Below are 20,825 nucleotides of genomic sequence, written 5' to 3'. Positions count from 1 at the left end.
CATTTACAACTTAATATATAGGTGTGTGTGTGTGTGTGCAACCTTCCCTGAATGGTTAAGGCCAAAGTGCAGTGTGTGTGGTAGATCCACACATCTTATAGGCTGCTACACTCCATGTGGATGTTCCCAGGTCCGTTAATGCCAAATGTGATAATAGTGTTACACATTTTATTGACTGGACAAACTAACATAAAATGTAACAAATGAACCATTGAGAATAAAATGCAACAGAATTCTCCCTTCATTAATTTTTCCTTTTTTAACAGTACAAAAAAGTTGAAGATTTACATATTTACATAGCTCCAGTATCCAGTGGAATAAGCCAAAGGCAACTCAAGATCATGTGAAGGTCCTGCTTGAAAGAGGAAAAATCTGGACATCTGTGTGGGCTTCGGTTTAAAATGGCTGTTACTGGAGGATTAAAAAGGTGCGTTGGCTCATATAATGCAGCTCACTCGTTGGAGAGAAGACACAGAAAAGAAAAGGAATTCCTTCAACGGATCCAAAAGTCATAGCCAGTGTGTGGTCAGAGCATGCCGAAGCCCTCACTGCCCTCACTGATGGCCAGCTTCAACAGTTTGTGCAGCTCCTCATAGGAGTCATAGGTAGGGAGGCACAGCTGGTTAAAACTAGAGGAGGTAAGACATTAGATGGGAATTACTACATGTTGAAGGAAAGAAAAAGATTCATGTAATACTTACAGGAGCTGGGAAATTGTTTAAACTTTTTTAAATTACGCCACCTGCTGCACAAGGCACATGAACCAGGGGCATAGTGTGGCTGTTCGTTAAAAAAAAACTACTACATAAGTCATTTTTTCTTCCTTTAAATTAATGTTTAAAAAAAAAAAGAGTGAAAACTGAGTAAAATACAGTGCAGTGCAAAAAACAATGTTAATGCATTGTGCTAATGCTAGCACACAAATTATTACTTCATTAGGCCAAAATGAAGACACTAAGCAGACTTGAATAATGTGGGTGTTTAAATTTGTAATACTTCAGTCACTGACCTGCAATTAAATCTCCATTCTCATTATATGTCAATTGGATGATTTATATGTACACCGTTCAGTCATAACATTACGACCTCTGAAGTGAATAACACCTGATTATCTCTGTCATGGCACCTGTTACTGGGTGGGATTTATTAGGCAGCAAGTGAACATTTTGTCCTCGAAATTGACGTGTTAAAAGCAGGAAAAATGGGAAACGTAAGGATTTGAGCGAGTTTGACAAAAGCCAAATTGTGATGGCTAGACGACTGGGTCAGAGCATCTCCAAAACTGCAGCTCTTGTTGGATGTTCCCGGTCTGCAATAGCTCAAATTGCTGAAGAAGTTAATGCTGTTAATGCTCAACAGGTCAGGACTGTTTTGGCAGCAAAAGGGGGACCACCACAATGTTAGGCAGGTGGCCATAATGTTATGCCTGATCGGTGTATATGTGCATGTGTATTTGTGTTTACTCACCAGGTGTGTGCAGTTGGCAGCGTGCTCTGTGTTGGAGCTGCTATAATCTGAAAAGAGGGGCAGAGTGTGTTAAAGCCACCGGGAGGGAGCTGAGAAGAGCCGGTGGTGAACTGGAGGAGACGTGCAAGCTCTTCCTGAGTGAAGGAGGACACCACAGCCCAGAACCACTTCATCACCTGCACACACACAGCCCAAATTAATCTCTGCTTTGTTTACGCATTTATAATGAAGTATGCGGTAAATAAATGGCTGTTAAAATGTAATTGAAAATACATATTTTCAAATGTTCAATATCTTTTTTTATAACTTTATCAAATTTAGACATGCACCATGAAAGTCATTTTTATATGTTTTTCACATGTTGTTTAGTCTCGAGTACATGTTTAGGTCTCTCTCATATGTAAATAAACCAAAGCCTAAATATTATTGAAGTGAATGTGGAAAAAGGAGTCCTGGACTCAAGGCTTTCATTTATGATGAATTTTGTGACAGAAAATTTACTGTATGATGAAAACCATTATATGTAATAATGGGAAATAAATGATATGTAACATTTAACATGTAACAAATAATATAATATATTATATATAGTTTAAATATATCAAATATTTCTACACTTTGGCTGAGACAGCTAGAAGACAATGTACCTCTGTTCTTCAGTTCTATCCTCTGGCACGTGTTTTTACCGTTCTGCCTAACTTTTGCAGCTTGCATATCAAAAACACGTTACCCACAACCCAAAATCCACAGCAGGTTTGATGAACTGAATCAAGGCATTAAAACTGCACTGGGGTTTGTTTGGAAGCACAAAGAGACCACCACTCGCAGATTGTTTTGTTCTGCACTTCAATGTGAACTCACCACAAGGGGGAAACGCACCAGGGACTGAATGCTGCATATTTGAGAGCACAAATACATGTTTAGCAACGCACCTTCTCTCTGAAATGCCATGAACCTCCAACAATAACAGCATGGGCTTTGAAATCCTGCACATTGATATCTCCAGTACCACACATCAGCAACTGTGAAAGCAAAACACACGGATAAATCATGCACAGTTAAATAAAAGTGAATCAGCTCAACAATGCAGGTGTTCTTATAGTGGCCACGAGATGTGGGGGTTTTATTTATTTTTATTTATATAGCTGGGTTTAATCGTTATTAATCAATAACTCAAAAAGAATGCATACTCATTCTGAAATGCTTTATGGCTCAAATAAATGTTAATTATAGACACCATTTAAATAATATCAGTTAAACAAAATGTGTACTCTGGTGGTCTGGAACATATATTACAGTTACAGGTCTTTGTGTAGCTTTAACATGTTTAAAACAAAAAACAAAAAACAACAAAAAAAATAAAAGTTAGAAACTTTTACTCTTTCAGAAAGCTAGCCAGGGCTTACCTCCAACTCATTTTCATCAAATATGGCTAAAAGGTTCTCAGGAACAAGTTCATTTAATCCTAAGAATGACAAAACACCTCGGTTAGATCTGAACAAATTCATGTAACACACTTCACAGATTGAAGAGCTCGTACCTTTGAGGAAGTGCTCTACTTCATCTCTCACCTGACTGGCCAGTCTATACTGAGCCAGCAGATTCAAGTAATGCATCTTATTCTCATTAGTCACAGCGATTTGAGCACCACCTGATATCAACTCCACCACCTGGGAAGATAAAAAAATATGTTCAAATGTCAATAATAAACAGAGCTATAATCACATCTCCAAAATATACATGTCTATAGAACATCAATCTAATTCTGTTTCTCACCCATACAACTTTGATTGTGCCTTCACACCAGTAGGGTCAAAACGATCAGTTATGTTTTAAGTAAAAACATTTGTCTGTTGTTTTGTAAGCTGGAACAACATAGCAATGTCATAATGCAGTCACATAATTGAGTATGTATCACCTTTTCCAGTTGTCCTGACTTGTACTTTTCCTCGGCAAATACAAGGTCCATCCCGCTCACGTCATTTTTTAGGATAAAGCAGACTTTTGTTTTGTAGAACTCTGGATCGTCCGTCTCAAAATACTGCCATTACAAACAGTAATTAAAAACAGTCAGCTGCATAATACAAAATAAAACAAACATGCTTTAGTTCTGAAACAATAAACGAGTTGATCCAGGACTGATCCACTGTGCACTTTAATACGAATTAAATAAACACCATGACAGAAACTTTGGCTGTGTCCAGACAAAAAAATAAAAAATCTATATCTACATACATACTGTAAATATACATACATACGTACATATATACACATACATACATACATACATACATATATATAATATGTATGTATGTATGTATGTATGTATGTGTGTGTGTGTATATATATAAGTTCCTGATTTTACTTAAGGTAACAACTTTAAATATGTTACTTGTAAACATGTTACTACAAAAAATTTAAACACCTAATAGAAAATCTCTAACTGTTACCCAATACTGACACTCCTTTCAAATATAAATTAAATACATTCACATTACAGAAAATTGTGAATTACCAATAATATTAGTTCAAATGTATAAACGTTGCAGAATAAGAGATATGTAGCACCTTGTAGTTCATGCGCAGGCCGATGATTTGGGCCAGAAACGAGCGAGTAAACCTGGCTCGCACCAGCTGCTTGTAGGCTCCTCCTAAAGCTGACTCGTACAAACATTTCCCCACCACGCGCCCTGCAAACTCGTACATCTTCAACCTCAGGTGAGCAGGACGATCTGCATTAGGGTGGACCTGCCACACACACACACACACACACACACACACACACACACACACACACACACACACACACACACACACACAGAGTAATCTTTAATAATAAGTTGTAAGCAATCTTTATATATCACAGAGTTCTCATGATGAAGGCATATTTAAAAAAATAAAAAATAAAAAAAAAAAAATAAAAAATAAAAATTATCCCTACCACATACACCTTATTTTAAGATTGAGCTTGTTGTAGACCATTTGGAAGTCACATGACCATATCATATAAATACGTAATTTTTATTTTATTGGTGTTGCAATTAAATCCTTGGGAAATACATTTTTCTTCTAGAGTACTATTTATACATATGGACACGAAAACAAAAACGATTCATTACATTACGCTGTTTTTAATGTTTTATTGTAATTACTGGGCAAACAAATCATGGAGCTGAGCAGCACACTAGAATAGCAACTTGCCCCAAAAAATTTTAAGCAAACAAGAAAACAGTGAGGTAATAAGAACTGATGCTTACCAGACCCTGGTTATTGTCACTGAACCGTGTAAAGAGCTGGTTGTTAGTGTCAAACAGGTTCTTACAGATGAGTTCAAACCACTCGCGCCTCGGCCCACCCCAGTCCAGAGCTTAAGTAAAAAAAGAAAAGTAATTTATATAGTCTTTACAAAAATACTAACTACAAAGTACAGGATTATAACATTCATGAAACATAATAGTGCTTGATTTACAAAAACAAACCTTCTTCGTCCTGAAACACCACCTCAAAGTTCTTACTCCAGTCTGACACAGAGAAATTTCTGGTGGCCTTTAGAGACTGCAAAAAAAAGACACGGTTATGAATGTTTACAAGAACACAACAAGCGCTGAAAAGCTCCAGCAGCTCAGGCCACTCACAGTCTCGAGGATGGAATGGCGGCTGATCTTCAGGCAGGTTTTAATACGAGGTCTCTTGGAGTGAATGTGCCGGAGCTCTCGCTGGAAAAAGCTCACCTTGTCCTGAAAAGTTTCGGAGCCTCCTAACATCCAGAGAAAATAAACGTTCAAGAGCAATTCATCCACATCACTTGAGCAGATTCAGCTGCATATTTTTTTTTCAAACTCACCAATGTTCTTGTGCAGGAAGCGAATAAATGTGGCTGCCATAATGTTCCTGTCTTTGCAGCTAAGTTCTACAGGAGGCTGGATCCCATCATCCACCACCAGCGTCAGGAACTTATGGATTGGGTCAGGACCATGGTACGTAAACTAAAAGGAAAGTGTATAAGTGATGTGCGTCCTTGTTAAATATTTGGTATTATTATTGTGTATTTGCTGCTAGTACAACATTACCTTTGTTCCTGGGCACACACGAAAAGTAAAAAGGCGCCATGGAATAATCTTCAGGTAAAACTCCTTAACAGAGAATTGCTGCAATATAACAAATTAAATGTGAGAATAAAAAAATAAAAGAAAATGACCATCATTGCCAACCTTAATATTAATTACTGACCTTTGGTGATATGTAGCAGTAGACCTTTTTTGGTTTCTTGACTTTCTCAGGTTGGCCCTCCACTGGAGAGTCGTGTTCTTCCTCATCGTCGCCCATCGATGGCCGTCGTGGTGGCGTGAGCAGAGAGGACGCTGGGAACTGCCAGGTGGAACTGCTATAGTTCCCTGTACCATAGAGGTAGGCCTCAAAATAGATACTAATTCCTGGAGTGGATACGTTCTTCTCCACACAGTTCTTCTCGTTCTCTGAGGTGATGGCAAACAAGAAGGGGGAGAATATATATACACACACACACACACACACAGTGGAACCCGGTTATCTCGCCCTCGGTTAACTTGACAACCCTATTAAGTCGACGTTTTTGAAGTGGAACCGCCAAATTCTCGCTTTTTCTAAGCATTTTTTTTTATCGGTTATGTCGACTTTTTTTATGTCGCCGAACCCTGATATCTCGAGCACAAGGGGGGAAAATTTGCCATTTAACGTTGGTTATCTCGATCTGCACTGTGCAGCCGCAGAAGAACTCGCGAAAGTGGCGGAAAAATCAAGACTTACAGCTGCTACAGGTGTTGTATTGTATACTGGTGAATCTCTGCTGTTGTTGTTAAATGTTATGCGATAAACGGGAGGCGAAAGTAGAAGCGCGGCGCTGAACAGCACACGGGAGAACGCGGGATGAGCAGCAAAAGCATAGAATGAACAACGGCAGGATCGGGGGGGGGGGGGGGGGGGGGAATCCGCGATGCGCTTTGGGAAGAAAAGAGCAGCCGTTGAGAGAGTGCCGGTGGGAAGACACGTACCGGGATACGCATGAGCGATAACAACGACCGCCGTGAACCAACATATACCAACAATAACGGACGGTGAGAGTGTGGAAGTTTAAATAGGAGCTGGTGATGATGCTTAACGAGCACCAGATGTGCGCGATTGAAGCCGGGAGCTTCAGATAAAGCGGCCGAGAAAACACCTGACACGCTGAAGGGGGCGCTGAAGGGGGCGTGGCAGGTGGATTCCTGACAGTTAACAAACATGTACTGTATGTATTTTTATAGCATGCCTTCATCAAACAAATCGCGGCAACACTGTTGTGTAAAAAACCCCTTCAAAAACACGTGCATGCACATTCTCATTTATTAACGCACATCATGTACATAAAGAAATTTCAAGCACATTAATATACTGCCGCCATTTTGATTTTCGTTTATCTCGATCATCGGTTATCTCGATGCTTTATATATATATTTCCATAACTTGTAGTTGAAAGTCTGCTCCTGGCTGCATTCTTTATTCAGTAGTTCATTAGGAATTACTAACTCTACCGAAAGATGTCCGAAGTTTAAATGAAAAGTGGCATTGCAAAGGGCCTTTTCTGTCCCATTAAGTATAGCACAGATAACCTTAAGATATACTGTACATGTAATGATGTAATGATGACCACACACAATTTGAAACAAGATAACATGCACTAGCATAAATCCAGATCAATGCTAGCGAAACTTTGAATTAGTTAGTTTCATTCTCATGGACCCAATTGTTTTTTTTGTTTTTTAGAAGTAGAAGCTTTTTTGATTGGTCAGGAATTTGGAAAGGTGTTCCTTGATGCATACAATCCTTTCATTTAAATATCACTATTTTTATAAAGATGATAGAATGCCAATTCTACACACAGTTATATTGCTAGTTTTTATTGCTTGTTGGATGACAATTTATTTTCTTATAATGCACTATTGCTTAATAAATCCTTAAAGGAAACCGAACACATAAGCGATGATCTACACTTCAAAACAGGCAGTTCTTTTTCTGCCAAATGTCAAACTGAATTTCAATAATATTAATCAGAATCAACAGTAACAAAAAATTTTTACAGTCCATGTGAAACTAAAATTGTGCTCTCGGCAGTATAAAAACCGAACCGTGAGAACAAAGACAACACCCATGCTTTTTGGGATTCAATAAAAGGAGGCGTGTGCAAATATTACTGATATAAAACAGCATAAGGTATTGCTGTTAATTGGCAGAAGTAAAAGGAAGATATTAGAAAAACTTACCACTTAGCACAATGATGTCAAACTCTCCGTTACTGAGAGGCTGGTCCCTGTAAGTAATTCGTGCCCTGAAGCAGCCCTTTTTCTTCAGAGTGAGGCGCAGCAGAACCTGACACTGTGGCTTATTACAACAAACGGTTGTGCTGTAGAAATCTTCAGAACTGTCCTCCTCCGTCGTCCCCAACTAAATAAAGTCAAAAAAATACATGATACTAAAAAAAAAAAAAAGAAAGTGTGCGCTACCTACCTGTTTCTGATTTTATTACATAATACTATCAAACATCACATATCTACAGTCAGTGATGTACAGTAATGGAGTTAATGTAATTCGTTACTGTACTTAAGAAGCTTTTATGCGTATCGGTACTTTACTGAAATATTTCCATTTGGGGAGACTTTTAACTTCACTACACTTCAAAAATCAAATAGCTTACTTTTTACTCATCTACATTTTGCAAAATCAGTCGTTCCTTTTTATTTATTAGTGGATAAAAACACGCAGCGAGCCTCCAATCAGAGTAGAGCGTGCTCTGTTTTGAACTTATTTTCGATTGCCTCTTCGTGGTATCTACTAAGCATGAACATACAGTTCAGCGTTAGTTCAACAGTAAGCAGAACATTTTGAGAGGAATAAATGATGGAAGAATCTCCTGGCTCTATTTGCGTGATTTTTCTGAAGTAGTTGAAAATACATTTTTGGGCTCATGATCATTTTAATAGATATCAAATCAGCCATAATAAATCATAGTACTTTGGATACTCAAGTACATTTGAAGGAAAATACGTTTGTATGTAAAAGTAATTACATGGTTTGTTTACTTCGTCCACCACGTCCACCGTCTACAGTAAAAGTTGGTGAGTGGGTATAGAGTTGAATTACAGGGTTATGGAGGGTTATGGAGGGTTATTCAAAAAGAATGAACCAATATCATGACTCATTGCTTCAGTTCTCAAGCATCGTCAGTGAATGAGTGCTTGAGTCATTGACTATTTGAAAGAGGAGTTATCCAAGTTGATTGTGAGTATAATACTTGTGACTTGGCTGGAGTTGTGTATTATTGTTTCTTAATAAAATATTGCATAATGAAATCGGTTCAATTCTTTTTGAATAACCCTGTAGAATCAGTATTCTTTATGACTGATGCTTGTGCATGTTTTTGTAGCTTTTCTATTGCCATTTTCGTGAAACTCTCACGTAGGCCGATTTATGATTTACAACAAAAAGCAGGTTCTAATCATGATTTAACCTCTCGCTGTGATTTTTTCATCCTGTAGAGCTCTTACCGAGTGTATATGCACACTGTAGTTGACCTCATCCACGAGAGACACAGAGTTACTGGTAGGGTTGCCATACTCGTCTCGAGGCTCGATCTGCAGTGTGTGCTGTTGACCATATGTCAGCACCAGAGTTGAAAAGTGGTATGCAATCTTTGTTTTGGATGGCACCACCGTGCCTGTAACAAACACACGACATGAAATTTGATTCAGGACAAAACAATCAATGAAGGACAGATAGAAACAAGCCCAAAAGTGCCATTATATACAAACAAAGCAAGCACATCAGTCAATATGACAGACAGCAACAATCTTTTCTTTAAATAATACGAATAGAGCTGAATTCAAAACTGGCTTTAGCACTCTAGTACACCATGTCCATAAACACAATTGACTAACAAGATGAAAGTTCTGGAAACTCTGTAGAACTCATACAAACACTTGACTAAATGGGGGGAAATGAACATCAGCTCTATTACATAATGTTTTCATCTGAGGGGAAACTTAATCAGAGCTAAACTAGATAATAGGCATGATTAGAACTGCATGTTGTGCTCGAGTCACGGTACCTGGTTGAAATATTTTATAATAGGGGCTGTATGCCACATTGAGCCCCCCCAGTTTAACAGCCACCTCATAGCGGCCTGCCTTGCGCACAGTGAAGGTCACTTTCACCACGTTGGACTCGGGTTCCTGAAGGATCTCCTGGGTGACAGGGATGTCCAGAGCCAGCTCTATGTGAGTGATGTTCACTCTCAAACCCACGGGTCTGTGAGCTGGAAATGGCTGGCCATTTTTATAGAAGAGCTAGGAGGAAAGACAGAAAATTAACATATTATAAGATACTTTCTAAAGACTATCTAAGAACTGTACAGCGCTATATTGGGTTTGTGTGTTGTCTTGTGTTGTCTGTCTGCACTGTTTTTCATCTGCACTGTTTGCACTAGGTTACACTCTACGCACTTTATGTAGCTTGTGTTGTGTTGTAGCTCTATGTTGTTGTTTAGTGTAGCACCAGGGTTCCGGAGGAACGTTGTCTCGTTTTTACTGTGTACCATTGTGTATAGTAGAAATGACAATAAAAGCCTCTTGACTTGACTTGATGAAGACTTCTGTCTTTTGCTTATCCCAAGACATTGATTTCGCAATACGAACATCTATTCTACGCTGTTGGTACTGTTTGGCTTTTCTCTTCTACATATTCAACAATAATTCTGAACAAACAAGAGCATGCCTACCCAACCCTCGCTAATATAAATACCCTGTTTTTTAACTGTCCAAGTTTAATCTGTTTGTGTTTTATGGCCTAGTGGGAATATTTTATTTTTGGGGTTTATGCCGTGTATTGTTAGAAAAATGAAAACTCCCCTGCTGATTTTGACTTATAGACTATTTGATATAATACAAAGCAGCTCTTAGCTCAAGTGGAAAAAAGCGTATATATGGTGGGAGAGGTGGCCGTATTTACAGCATGGTGCGGATTAAAAGCGTAAACATTTCTGTTTGACCAACAATCTCTCTCCAGTCTGTCTGTGCTGAGCATGTTGCCAAAGTTCTCAGTATCCAGATGTGCAAAGCTGATAAAAACAGTCCTGAAAATTTTTAGCTGTAACTACATACCAAGTATTAAACCAGAAGGGTGAATACTTAAGCAACCACAAGATTCTTCTCTTGTTTAATTACCCTTTTGTAACGAATAGGGGGAGATTCCCAATTCAATGCTTATGTAAATAATCGTATAAATTATTGATGACCTGAACACATTCTTTACAATCACACAAATGTAGTCAAACCAATGTGTCTTCTTCGCAAAGAATCTGTTCGTGTCATGAATTAATAGTTATTTGCATTAGCAGTTAATAAAAACTAAATTGAATCCACAATGGCTGCTCACTTTTAACATAATGACGTAGCAGTGCTGATGATACCTGCACACGGAAGCTCATGGTCTGGCCAACTTCCTGTGGCTCCTTCCAGTCCCAGGAGACTTTGCAGGAGCGTGGGTCCAGGTAGTTCCCTCGCACATAGTCGTAAATGCTACGGTCGCCACGACGCCCAGGGTCCTCATTCTGCAGGAAGCTGACCACACGTGCTGCGAGCTCACATAGGAACTTAATGGTAAAGACGAATGCGATGATGGAAACAGTTATTCCACCTAAAAATGGTAGAGCGCTTCAGTCACATTACGTTCAATAGGAACAAATTCATATAAAAAAAAAAATTAATAAACACTTTGAGATCTTACTAAGACAATAAGTGCTAAAAAATGATTTACAATGCATCATAAAGGCTGACAATTATTCAGCTGTTTGTTTGTTTAGGCAGAATACACCTTGCAGAAATAACATCATACGCCTTTGTGAATTTCGAACGTTCTAGGCACTTTATTTTATTGGTGTTCCTTCAAGGCAAAAACTCACCAATCACGTAAAACATGAGGTCCCTTATCAGAAAGCACAGTGCAACAGTACAGCCGAATATCAGCGCTCCAGCTGAAAGAGGAAACCATAAAGACGCTGTAATCCTGTGACACAATAATCATGAACACTGGCCTCATTCACACCTAAAATCATCAAGTTCACTCCCCTGAAAGAAGTGAAGTGGGTGTGAGCAGCCGAGAGGAACGGCGCCAAGCTTAAGATTAGCATCCTACACACGTTTAGGCGTCAGGGTGTGGTGACCTCACATAACTGACATAACTTTCTAACAAAAAGCCATCGATGTAATATTACATCGGAATGACCTGAGGCTAACAGAGCCGCATACGTCTTTCTGACGCCAGTGAACTCACCGATGGACCACTTCTCATTTAGGCGCCTCTCAGCAAGGCTGTGCACCAGCTGAATCTCATAGTCCTGGTCTCTGCTACCCCGGGATGCTTGGAGGACCTTTATGCCTGTGGACAGCTTGATGTAGTCCTCATAGTAATAGCCCCAGGCTGCCAGGGAGAGCTGAAGCTGGCTGTCAAACTGAGCAAGGTCATCCAGATTAGTGCACCCCAGGGTCTTCAGACTATCAAGGAAAGAAAGTGAAGCAATGCTTAGTTACATATCGTACATCTGGCAAAATGGCCGACCTCTTTTTAACACTTAAATGCTCAGTGTTTCTGTTATACATTATCATTATGTTACACTCAATGACATTTCAAGAGGGAGAAGAGAAGCCATTATCATTTAAGATCTACATAAGTTCATATTTTTACCAGTTCCACACCTACAACTACAGATTCATAGATTTTCAGATGTTCATCTAAATGTGTTCACAGCTGTAGAAAAGTACACGGCCAAGGGGTTTTCAGCGTAGTCCAGAGGGGTTTAGAGATGAGCTTTAAGAAAACTCCCCTCTTCTAAATGTGTCTATAAAAGTGAACATACCAGTATCTATGTAGCAAAACCATTATGAACCAGAGGAGGAATAACCCATTACAATAGCGTTTCTATCTGCACATAGACGGCATGCTCAGGCGACAATTTAAAACAAAGCAGGATGACAGCGTAGGTACTCACTGATTGGCTTACATTCGTAGCAGGCTTACAATCCAGTGCTTTTTTTCTTTCTTCCTTCAGTATATACCATCATATTAAATGATTCCACCAGAAACTGCTGCATAGTTCACTCACTGTGTCACTCAGTGTCGCTTCCAGACTTTATGTGCTCAATGTGGTGAAATGGCTCATGTCACACTGTATGTAACATAATTGTAGCAGAATGCACACTGAGCAAACAGGAAAGACAGGAGCAGGCAGTGACAACCAGCACAGCACCCTGAACAAACCTTCAACAAACACACAGACAACTCGAAACTGTACTATACACCAACCCATGAGTGGGGAATAACACACAACGTGGTGCGCAGACACAGGAAAATAATCCATTGATGGCAGCCTAAATTCTTTATGCACAATCATGTAGAACACATTGCACTTTTTTTTTGTTTCAAGGTTAATTTTTTGGTCAAAATGTATTCCAAGTGCCATATTATAAACTTGTGATTTGAGATGACAGCTGGTACTACAGTCAAAAAAAATTAAACCAACTCTTTCTGACCAATCGGATTCAAGAATTTAGCGATGATGTGTTATAAAAACACAACGTTACGCATAATGTCAAACATAATATAACCAGAGTAAGATTATACATAAGCACTACCACTGCTGTGTTCCCTGTGGCTAAAATATCCACAAATTTACACTATTAGTCGAATAAAGACGTATGGTGTATCCAATGAGTGTGTGTGAGAGAAGGTTGCGGCACTCGCTGCAGCACTGCAGAGCTGGTATAAGTGAAACAATGCTCGAACAGTCTCTGCTGCAGTGACCCTGTACACTGCAGCCGGCAGGGCTCAATGTCATTCAGCTAAAGAGGGCTGTGCGGGCACTACTGCCCTCTTGTGGAATTAAATGCGAACAACAACATGGAGCGCCAAACAAATGATACTTCCTTGTCACTTTCCTGTGATTCATAAGGACCGGCGCGTCTTGAATCACTAATCTGAACATACATGGTGTGTATGGTTGGTCTCACGTGTGGTAGTAGTGTTCGAGGCTCTGCGAGCACAGCCACTCCTGAAAGGCGAAGTCTCTCAGCAGGCGGACGTCGGCTTCAGCTATGTCCCTCCAGCGCCACTTTTCCTTCACCACCTCCTCCAGACGAGTCAGCACACTCAGACTCAACTCTTCCAGAGACTGCACATCTGCACAATTAAATATCCACACAAATACAGAGCAAGAATTAGAGGAGCAATGGTACTATACTATTCGACTCCGACTGAAATTAATTTAAGGATGATAGTTTTTTTATAATCTCATGCTGTACAAGTGCCATGAACTTCTATTCAATTCATATTTTGATACGAAGTCAACAAACAAGCTCTTTAGACATAAAGGTACCAAAGTTTACTTGTCCCCTAGTGCATGTGGTGTACCTTTACTGTACATCAGTAGTCCTTAAAATCCAATTATGCACATTTATATAATATGCACTTTCTGGTAAAAGATGTATCTCAACATTACAGAGAATGTATTCATAATGATACTGTACCATACCATGCCAGCTAAAAGGAAAGAGCAGCGTTTGGTAACTGCATTTTCGATACATACCATCCGAAACCAACCATTCCTCACCTTCAAATAAATGCTTGTATTCGGACAGACTATGGCCTTGCAGCCATTCTTCAATCTGACTTTCTTTGCTCTTCTTCCAGCGCAGTTCCCAAAAGAAAATCCATGAGACTGAACAGAAGACTAATGTCAGTAAGAAGCGCCGGTCCATCAGACCATCTTCAGCCTCGATCAGACCTCTGCGTGGCTCAGAGATTAACAGTGGACATCATATCAGAGCCCCTCTCTCTCTCCTTATATCCCTATTATCAGAAGACTTGTTTTCTTCTCAGGCTTCCTCACATGATGTCTTCAGTAATTGGAATCTGCCGGAGGAACACAATTTCCCGATTTATCCCGACACACATTCTGTTCAGAGATAGAAAATATTACCAAATCTAAATCCAAGTCTGTGAGAGGGAACCAAAGTATCTTGTAAAGTAATGTAAATATTTTAAAAGCACACCGAGGTGGGTGGATGGTGTAATCCAGATGTATTCATTATGCATGAGCTACCCCAATGAGCAGAATACTTAGTTATAATTATCTGCCATCATGCCAGGGCACAGTTACTTCACATCGTAAATACAACCAGGCACTGGAACTGGAGATCGCATTAGTTTCTTTAAAAAAAATTTGATTCAAATTGTGGCTTTGACTCTGGACAAACTTGTGTGTTAAAAGCTCTCTCGCTGCTGACAAACCGTTTTAACTTCTTGGAAATATCTGGTTGATACACGGTGTGACATACTGGTGTCGGCTTTTACTGCAAATTTTATGCAAAACATCTAAAACAAGGGCAGAGAGGAAAAAGACAGGTAGTATGATCTGGACTGGGTCGGTCTGCATACAAGAGAAAAAAAAGTCAAATCTAATCCTGAATTGCAGACCAGGATCAGACCAGTACATACTCAGATCTATACTTATACTTGCTGGTTTCAAGTATGAAGCATTTCTGAAAATCAAGTTCAGTCCTACTGATAACAAGTGCAGATAGTAAAGTATTGAGTGGCAGGAGTCAGGTGGGTCTGGTTATATGGCTGGCTGAACAAAACCATGGTGGCACTTCACCTGCTCGCCCAGCAGTATTAACACCACATTGTCAGCCATATTAAACCCTGAACAACGAGTAAACTTAAAAGCTAATGAACAATAGCTATAAATTAATTCCTGATAGATGCTCTTTCATCTAACTCGGGTCACGGTTAATTAGGCAGAAAAGCCAATGCTCAAGAAGACAACTTAGCCGTGCAGCTAGCTAACCCGAGTAGAAAAGAAAACATAGCTGAATGTAAAAGAAATAGCACAGGAAATCAAAATATTTTACCGTCTGGAGCTGTGAACCCACCCGAAAGAGCAAGGCCTGTCTATTTCCATTTAATACCCGACAGCAGAGCGGCACAGCTCGCCATGTCTCGCTAATAGCCGTTAGCACTCCGTTGACAAGCGGAGGAAGTGCACCGCCGTCGCGTCTTGATGACGCACTTCGCAGACGCGCCTTCGTCAACATACACGAGGTTTCCTTCTTATTTTGCGCTGCTGTTTTTTATTTTTTAGAGATAAATCCGACATGGTGAGAGGTTATTTCCGTTTTTCATTCGTTAATCATGAAACATATTTACGTAAATGTTTGTTTCGCGTCATGATACGTTTTTTTGACATTCCTTTAAAAAAGAAATTAGCACTAAATGTTGCTAAGCTATCTGTCTTTGCTGCATGGTTCCAGAAAATATATGGCAAAACGATTCTGATCTGATATGCGCTGTTTGTAATGTGATTGGTGTCCCGTTTCTATTCGATCACTATTAATGCTTTTGGTTTCCCATCTGAACTTACATCGTTAATATACATTTCTGATTTCACTGTAATGTTTGTAGTTAAGTATGGCTAAACGATCAGCAGTAAAAAAGGCAGCAAATAGTAAAGTAAATGTGCAAAAATAGTACTGGAAATGCAAAGAAGAGGATGTGTTGAAATTGTACAGATGCACAGAACAGCAGCAGTAGTGACGTGTAACAGCAAATATCTTCCGAGTAAAGAGTGCAGCTTTTAGCAAATTATTATATTGTGTACAACACAAAAGTCTGTAAGAGCCAGGGGTTTGCAACCGCACCTGGAAATTAGCTGTGATTTATCCTAATGATGATGATGATGGTGGTGGTGGTTGTCAGTACCCACTGAAGTGACCTGCCCAGGAATTCGCTCTTTGTGATTAGAAGGATTTCAAAAAGGATGTGATTTTGTGAAGTATGTGATTTAAGAAGGAACAGTCAACTCTGTTGTATATAGTGAAATGTGTTATGATTTGTGCTTTTCCCCCCATCTTATTAGGGGAAACAGAAGAAGCAAAAATATGCTTCAATGAAAAGGATGATAAGTTTGAAGGACCAAAGAATGTAAGTCAATTTAATTAAAACCCTGTTTCCTGACAAAATATTCAAAATATCATTTTATATATATATATATATATATATATATATATATATATATATATATATATATAGCCATTTGCGGAATAGTCAAATGACACGTAAGCATACGGTGCATGCCAGTTCTAATATTTCTGCATTTTCTATTAACAAGACAAGAGAAAGATCGGCAAAAAATACAGAAAAAGAAGAAAGAAGATCCTGCAGCAATCAAAGAGCAAGAAGTGTAAGAATAACATTTCCGGTTTATTTCTTTTCTTGGAGCTTAAACATTTTTTTCCAATATATCTTGTAATCAGTTGGATTAGTTACTTGACTTGATGAGTGACTATTTTTATCACGGCAGGCCAAAGTATCCCTCGTGTATGTTCTTCCAGTACAACACGCAGCTTGGCCCTCCTTATCACGTTCTCGTAGACACAAACTTCATCAACTTCTCCATTAAAGCTAAACTGGACGTGGTTCAGTCGATGATGGACTGCCTTTATGCTAAATGTGAGTGATCGCTGTCTTTTTTACCTCACTAACTGCCTGGTTTTAAAACAGTGGCTGCTCTAAACTCGCACTGTATGTGCATTACGTTGGGTTTGTGTTCTTCAGGTATTCCCTGCATCACAGACTGTGTTATGGCTGAGCTTGAGAAACTTGGGATGAAATACAGAGTTGCACTAAGGTAACTACATGCAGATACACATTCTCAAATTCTTTTACAGAATATATTATTGTGACAACTGTGGCAACTTTACTATTAATAACGCGTTCACATTCACATCTTCATTCACCAGCCCTTTAATCAAATCTACCTTAATGAGAAAAATGCCGACTAGGTAGCGTCATCCTAGATCATTGTATAAGATCATGGAGATGAGATCAAATGAGCTGTAGTCAAGAATTGTCTCCTAGGTGGGCATGAAAACATGCTTGAAGAGTGCAAGGAATATGCAGCCACGTTAGCACACACTGTTTTCATCATACTGTCAGTATACTGTATATATTTTTTTTATTGTATGGAAATGTTACTTCCTGACAGAATATTGTGTTGAATTGTTTGTTTATAAATGACATTTTATTATACCACAGGCAGGGATGTGTTTATGATATTTTCAAATATAAGTATTTTGTCATTTGTATTTTATAGGGTTGATGAAAATGGCTTTATATTTTGTATCAAAATCCTATAGTTTTTTTTGTAGTTAAAAAAATACTGTAAAATACTTTTGTAAGAAGTCTACATGATGACAGCATAAAAATGCAGCCTCTAATTGGTGCCTACTCAGCAGTTTACCCAGAAAATCTATCCATATGTAAGAAGGAGTCTATGGTAAGAAACATGCAGGCTGCCAGCTTTCATATTGATCGTTTGATAATTGTTGAAATGTTAAAACGTTTGTTTTCAGCTTTCAAATAGGTGTCCAGCGATTGCTAAAAAAATTTTAAAATATTATTTTTTTAATTGGTTGCATGTGTCAGGTTTCTTGTGTGATTTGACCAGAGAAAAGCTGTCGCTATCCAACAGTGTTTACTTAATCAGCTGAGTGGGTTTAATGGTGAATCGATACAGTAGATCAAATAGGCCAATTAATGGAATGTTTGAAGGCGTCAATTAATTTCATGCTCCCTTGTAAAAGTTTTTTATTGTTTTTAAAACACAGTAGTTTATCTTAATACACAATGTGGCTGCTGTGTTTCGTAGTTTGATACACTTAAAGTGAAGGTATTTGGTATTTTATTTTAAAATGCATTTTGATGTATCTTTGCCCAACCCTGACCACAGGGCTCGTGAATTCTCATTTCGGATTGTTCAAGAGGGGCTGATTCAGTGTATTTGACAGTGCCATCTTTCATTTAAATTACAGGTTTATATTATTATCGTTGTAGTTCATTATCATTTTTATAGTAACGTTCACAGGGGTTTGTATGGTGGCTGCTCTGCCTAATCTAAGACTAATGATAAATGCGCTTGCTTTGTTATAGATTATACTTTTGAAATAAAAAAAATCTGAAGTTTTCTTTAAGAAGATTCTTATTTCAAATTTATGGAATATTGAGTACTTCAAAGATGTGGTTTTAGTTTTTTAGTCAGATTCAAAGCTTTTTATAGCTGCTACAACGTAAACTCATAATAGGAGCTCATTTGTCTAGGGAAATGTATTTATTGGGAGTTTTGTGTGATGAGTCTGACTGGCTGCATCTTTTATTTAATTTTTTTGTTATATTTAATTCTGTACGTATCACAGTGTGATTTTCAACACGAACTTCGAACAATATGAATAAAAAGATTGCCAATACTAATTCCTTTTGAAGGCTGCTTCGGTAAATCCCCCTATTTGATTAAATTAAACTGCCACAATGCTGTGGTTTTTAGAAAGGTGTAATATTCATTACTTCACCTGATTTTTAGTACAACTGCAAGGATATCGTGGATATATTCTGTTTGACCTTATGGCTTTCATTTTCCTTTGTCTTTCTTTTGTAGAATAGCCAAGGACCCACGTTTTGAACGCTTGCCATGCTCACATAAGGGAACATATGCTGATGACTGTTTAGTCCAAAGGGTAACTCAGGTAAGGAGGCATCACCTTCTGTCAGTTGATCTTCATCTCATGTTACAAAAGACATTAAATAAATTAAGAGAAGCATTTAATATTCTTTCTTCATCTTCCTAATTAGCATAAGTGTTACATCGTGGCCACAGTGGACAGAGACCTCAAAAGGAGAATTCGGAAGATTCCAGGAGTCCCAATTATGTACATATCCAATCACAGGTAACCAAGCAAACAAACGTCTGCATTGTTTTTGCAAATTATCTGAGAAAACCGATGCATCTTTTAAAGCACTTGTTGCAATTGGACACTAGAGGGCGCATAGTTCGTATGAAATGATTCAGAGCATTGATAAATACAAATTTACAAACACACTTTTGGGAAAATATAACGAGTGCAATAAGAAGTTGTATTAATTCTGACTGCATTGTTGAATCTAATCAGTAAAGCGTTTTCATTTCCAATTCTATACACACTGTCAAACATTCAGTAGATACAAGGAAACTCAGGATGCAGCAGTGCTGTTTGTACAGATTAATGATTGTGAATATTAAATCCTTTTTACATTTGTTTATTCAACAGGTATAACATCGAACGCATGCCAGATGATTACGGTGCACCAAGATTATAGTACAGCAATGATGGAATATATAACTATTCAATCTTGTTTTGGATTCTGTAATAAATCAGAGCATTGTATTCTCAATATCTTGCACATTTGTTAGGTTTTCTCTTGTCTTTTTTTTTTTTTTTTTTTTTTTTTGCCAATTATATGGGTTTATTAAAGTAGTATGAATATGTGGATTATCTGTTGTCTGCTTGTGAAATTTATACTGGCATGCTGTGTTTAGCTCACTGTCTGAGCCCAGGAGGAAATTGAACACTGCGACATTAATAAGCCACTTCAACCTAATGACCTGGAGAACATTTGTACAATGAAGCAGAAATGAAACTGCTCATGCATTTAATAGTAATTAAATATCGTGGTGTGATTTTCAACATGAAATGCAGACAGTATTAATAAAAAGCTTACCATTACTGATTCCTTTTAGACTTCAGAATAAAGGCTGTTTTGGAAAAGTGCACTTTTTTATTAACTGCCACAATGTTATGATTTTACAAAAGGTTTAATATGCATTAGTTGGTTTGCAGATTATTTTTTTTTTTTAGTTTCAATACAAGTACAAAGGTTCTGGGGGGTTGTTTCTTTTTGGCCATATTGCTTTCATTTTCATTTCTCTTTTTGTTCTACAATAACAAAGGACCCTCACGTAAGGAAACATATGCTGATGATCATTTAGTAGCATTTAGTAATTGGGTGTGGTATGTAAATCGTTATAGATAGATTTGCTATATAACCAAAAGTTTGCAGAAACCTGGTCATAAGTGTGGTATGTGCTTTTTGAGCATCACATTCCACATGTCCCAATTTGCTCTTATAATTCCCTCCATTCTTCTGGGAAGATGTTCCACTAGATTTTGAGTGTGTACATGTGGAGATTTGTGCTCATTCAGACACAATGGTGATAGTAAAGTTAGCTACTAATGTATGTGAGGAGGCATGGGGTGCATTCAGCATTTCAATTCATCCTAAAGATGTTCAATAGGGTTGAGGTCAGAACTCTATAGCAGGAGAACTTTCACTCCAACACATGTAATGCATATATTCATGAAGTTTGCTTTGTGCACAGTGGCATTGTCATGCTGGAACAGGTTTGGGTCATCAAGTTCAAGTGA

General features: G+C 38.4%; 2 protein-coding genes across 5 annotated transcripts; one reads left to right on the top strand and one right to left on the bottom strand.

Annotated features, from left to right (window-relative positions):
• Nucleotides 1–248: 248 nt before the first annotated feature.
• arel1 (apoptosis resistant E3 ubiquitin protein ligase 1) lies at nucleotides 249–15,588 on the bottom strand. Of its 4 annotated transcripts, none has more exons than XM_083543922.1 (22): nucleotides 15,465–15,588; nucleotides 14,141–14,442; nucleotides 13,542–13,710; nucleotides 11,809–12,029; nucleotides 11,438–11,509; nucleotides 10,946–11,172; nucleotides 9,587–9,824; nucleotides 9,027–9,196; nucleotides 7,746–7,926; nucleotides 5,698–5,942; nucleotides 5,538–5,615; nucleotides 5,312–5,453; nucleotides 5,103–5,224; nucleotides 4,947–5,022; nucleotides 4,725–4,834; nucleotides 4,036–4,215; nucleotides 3,386–3,508; nucleotides 3,008–3,137; nucleotides 2,874–2,932; nucleotides 2,400–2,489; nucleotides 1,468–1,643; nucleotides 249–629 (listed from the first exon to the last, which is right to left on the bottom strand). In XM_083543922.1, exons 2-22 carry the CDS (start codon nucleotides 14,286–14,288, stop codon nucleotides 527–529), a joined length of 3,060 nt encoding a protein of 1,019 aa, XP_083400048.1. In that variant the 5' UTR covers nucleotides 14,289–14,442; nucleotides 15,465–15,588; the 3' UTR covers nucleotides 249–526. The 4 variants fall into 4 exon arrangements, with proteins under 4 accessions (XP_083400048.1, XP_083400047.1, XP_083400050.1 ...); XM_083543921.1 differs by having other exon boundaries at nucleotides 15,444–15,572; XM_083543924.1 differs by lacking the exons at nucleotides 13,542–13,710; nucleotides 14,141–14,442; nucleotides 15,465–15,588 and adding an exon at nucleotides 12,536–13,476.
• Nucleotides 15,549–19,794, top strand: fcf1 (FCF1 rRNA-processing protein). Its single transcript, XM_083543991.1, has 8 exons — nucleotides 15,549–15,689; nucleotides 16,448–16,512; nucleotides 16,700–16,771; nucleotides 16,892–17,040; nucleotides 17,146–17,218; nucleotides 19,022–19,109; nucleotides 19,216–19,310; nucleotides 19,671–19,794. Exons 1-8 carry the CDS (start codon nucleotides 15,687–15,689, stop codon nucleotides 19,717–19,719), a joined length of 594 nt encoding a protein of 197 aa, XP_083400117.1. The 5' UTR covers nucleotides 15,549–15,686; the 3' UTR covers nucleotides 19,720–19,794.
• The last annotated feature ends 1,031 nt before the right edge of the window (nucleotides 19,795–20,825 follow it).

This window comes from Silurus aristotelis, assembly GCF_946808225.1.
Source record: "Silurus aristotelis genome assembly, chromosome: 6".
Classification (NCBI taxonomy): domain Eukaryota; kingdom Metazoa; phylum Chordata; class Actinopteri; order Siluriformes; family Siluridae; genus Silurus; species Silurus aristotelis.
The sequence above is the reverse complement of the archived record's forward strand: the minus strand, read 5'-3'. Positions and strand labels throughout refer to the sequence as shown.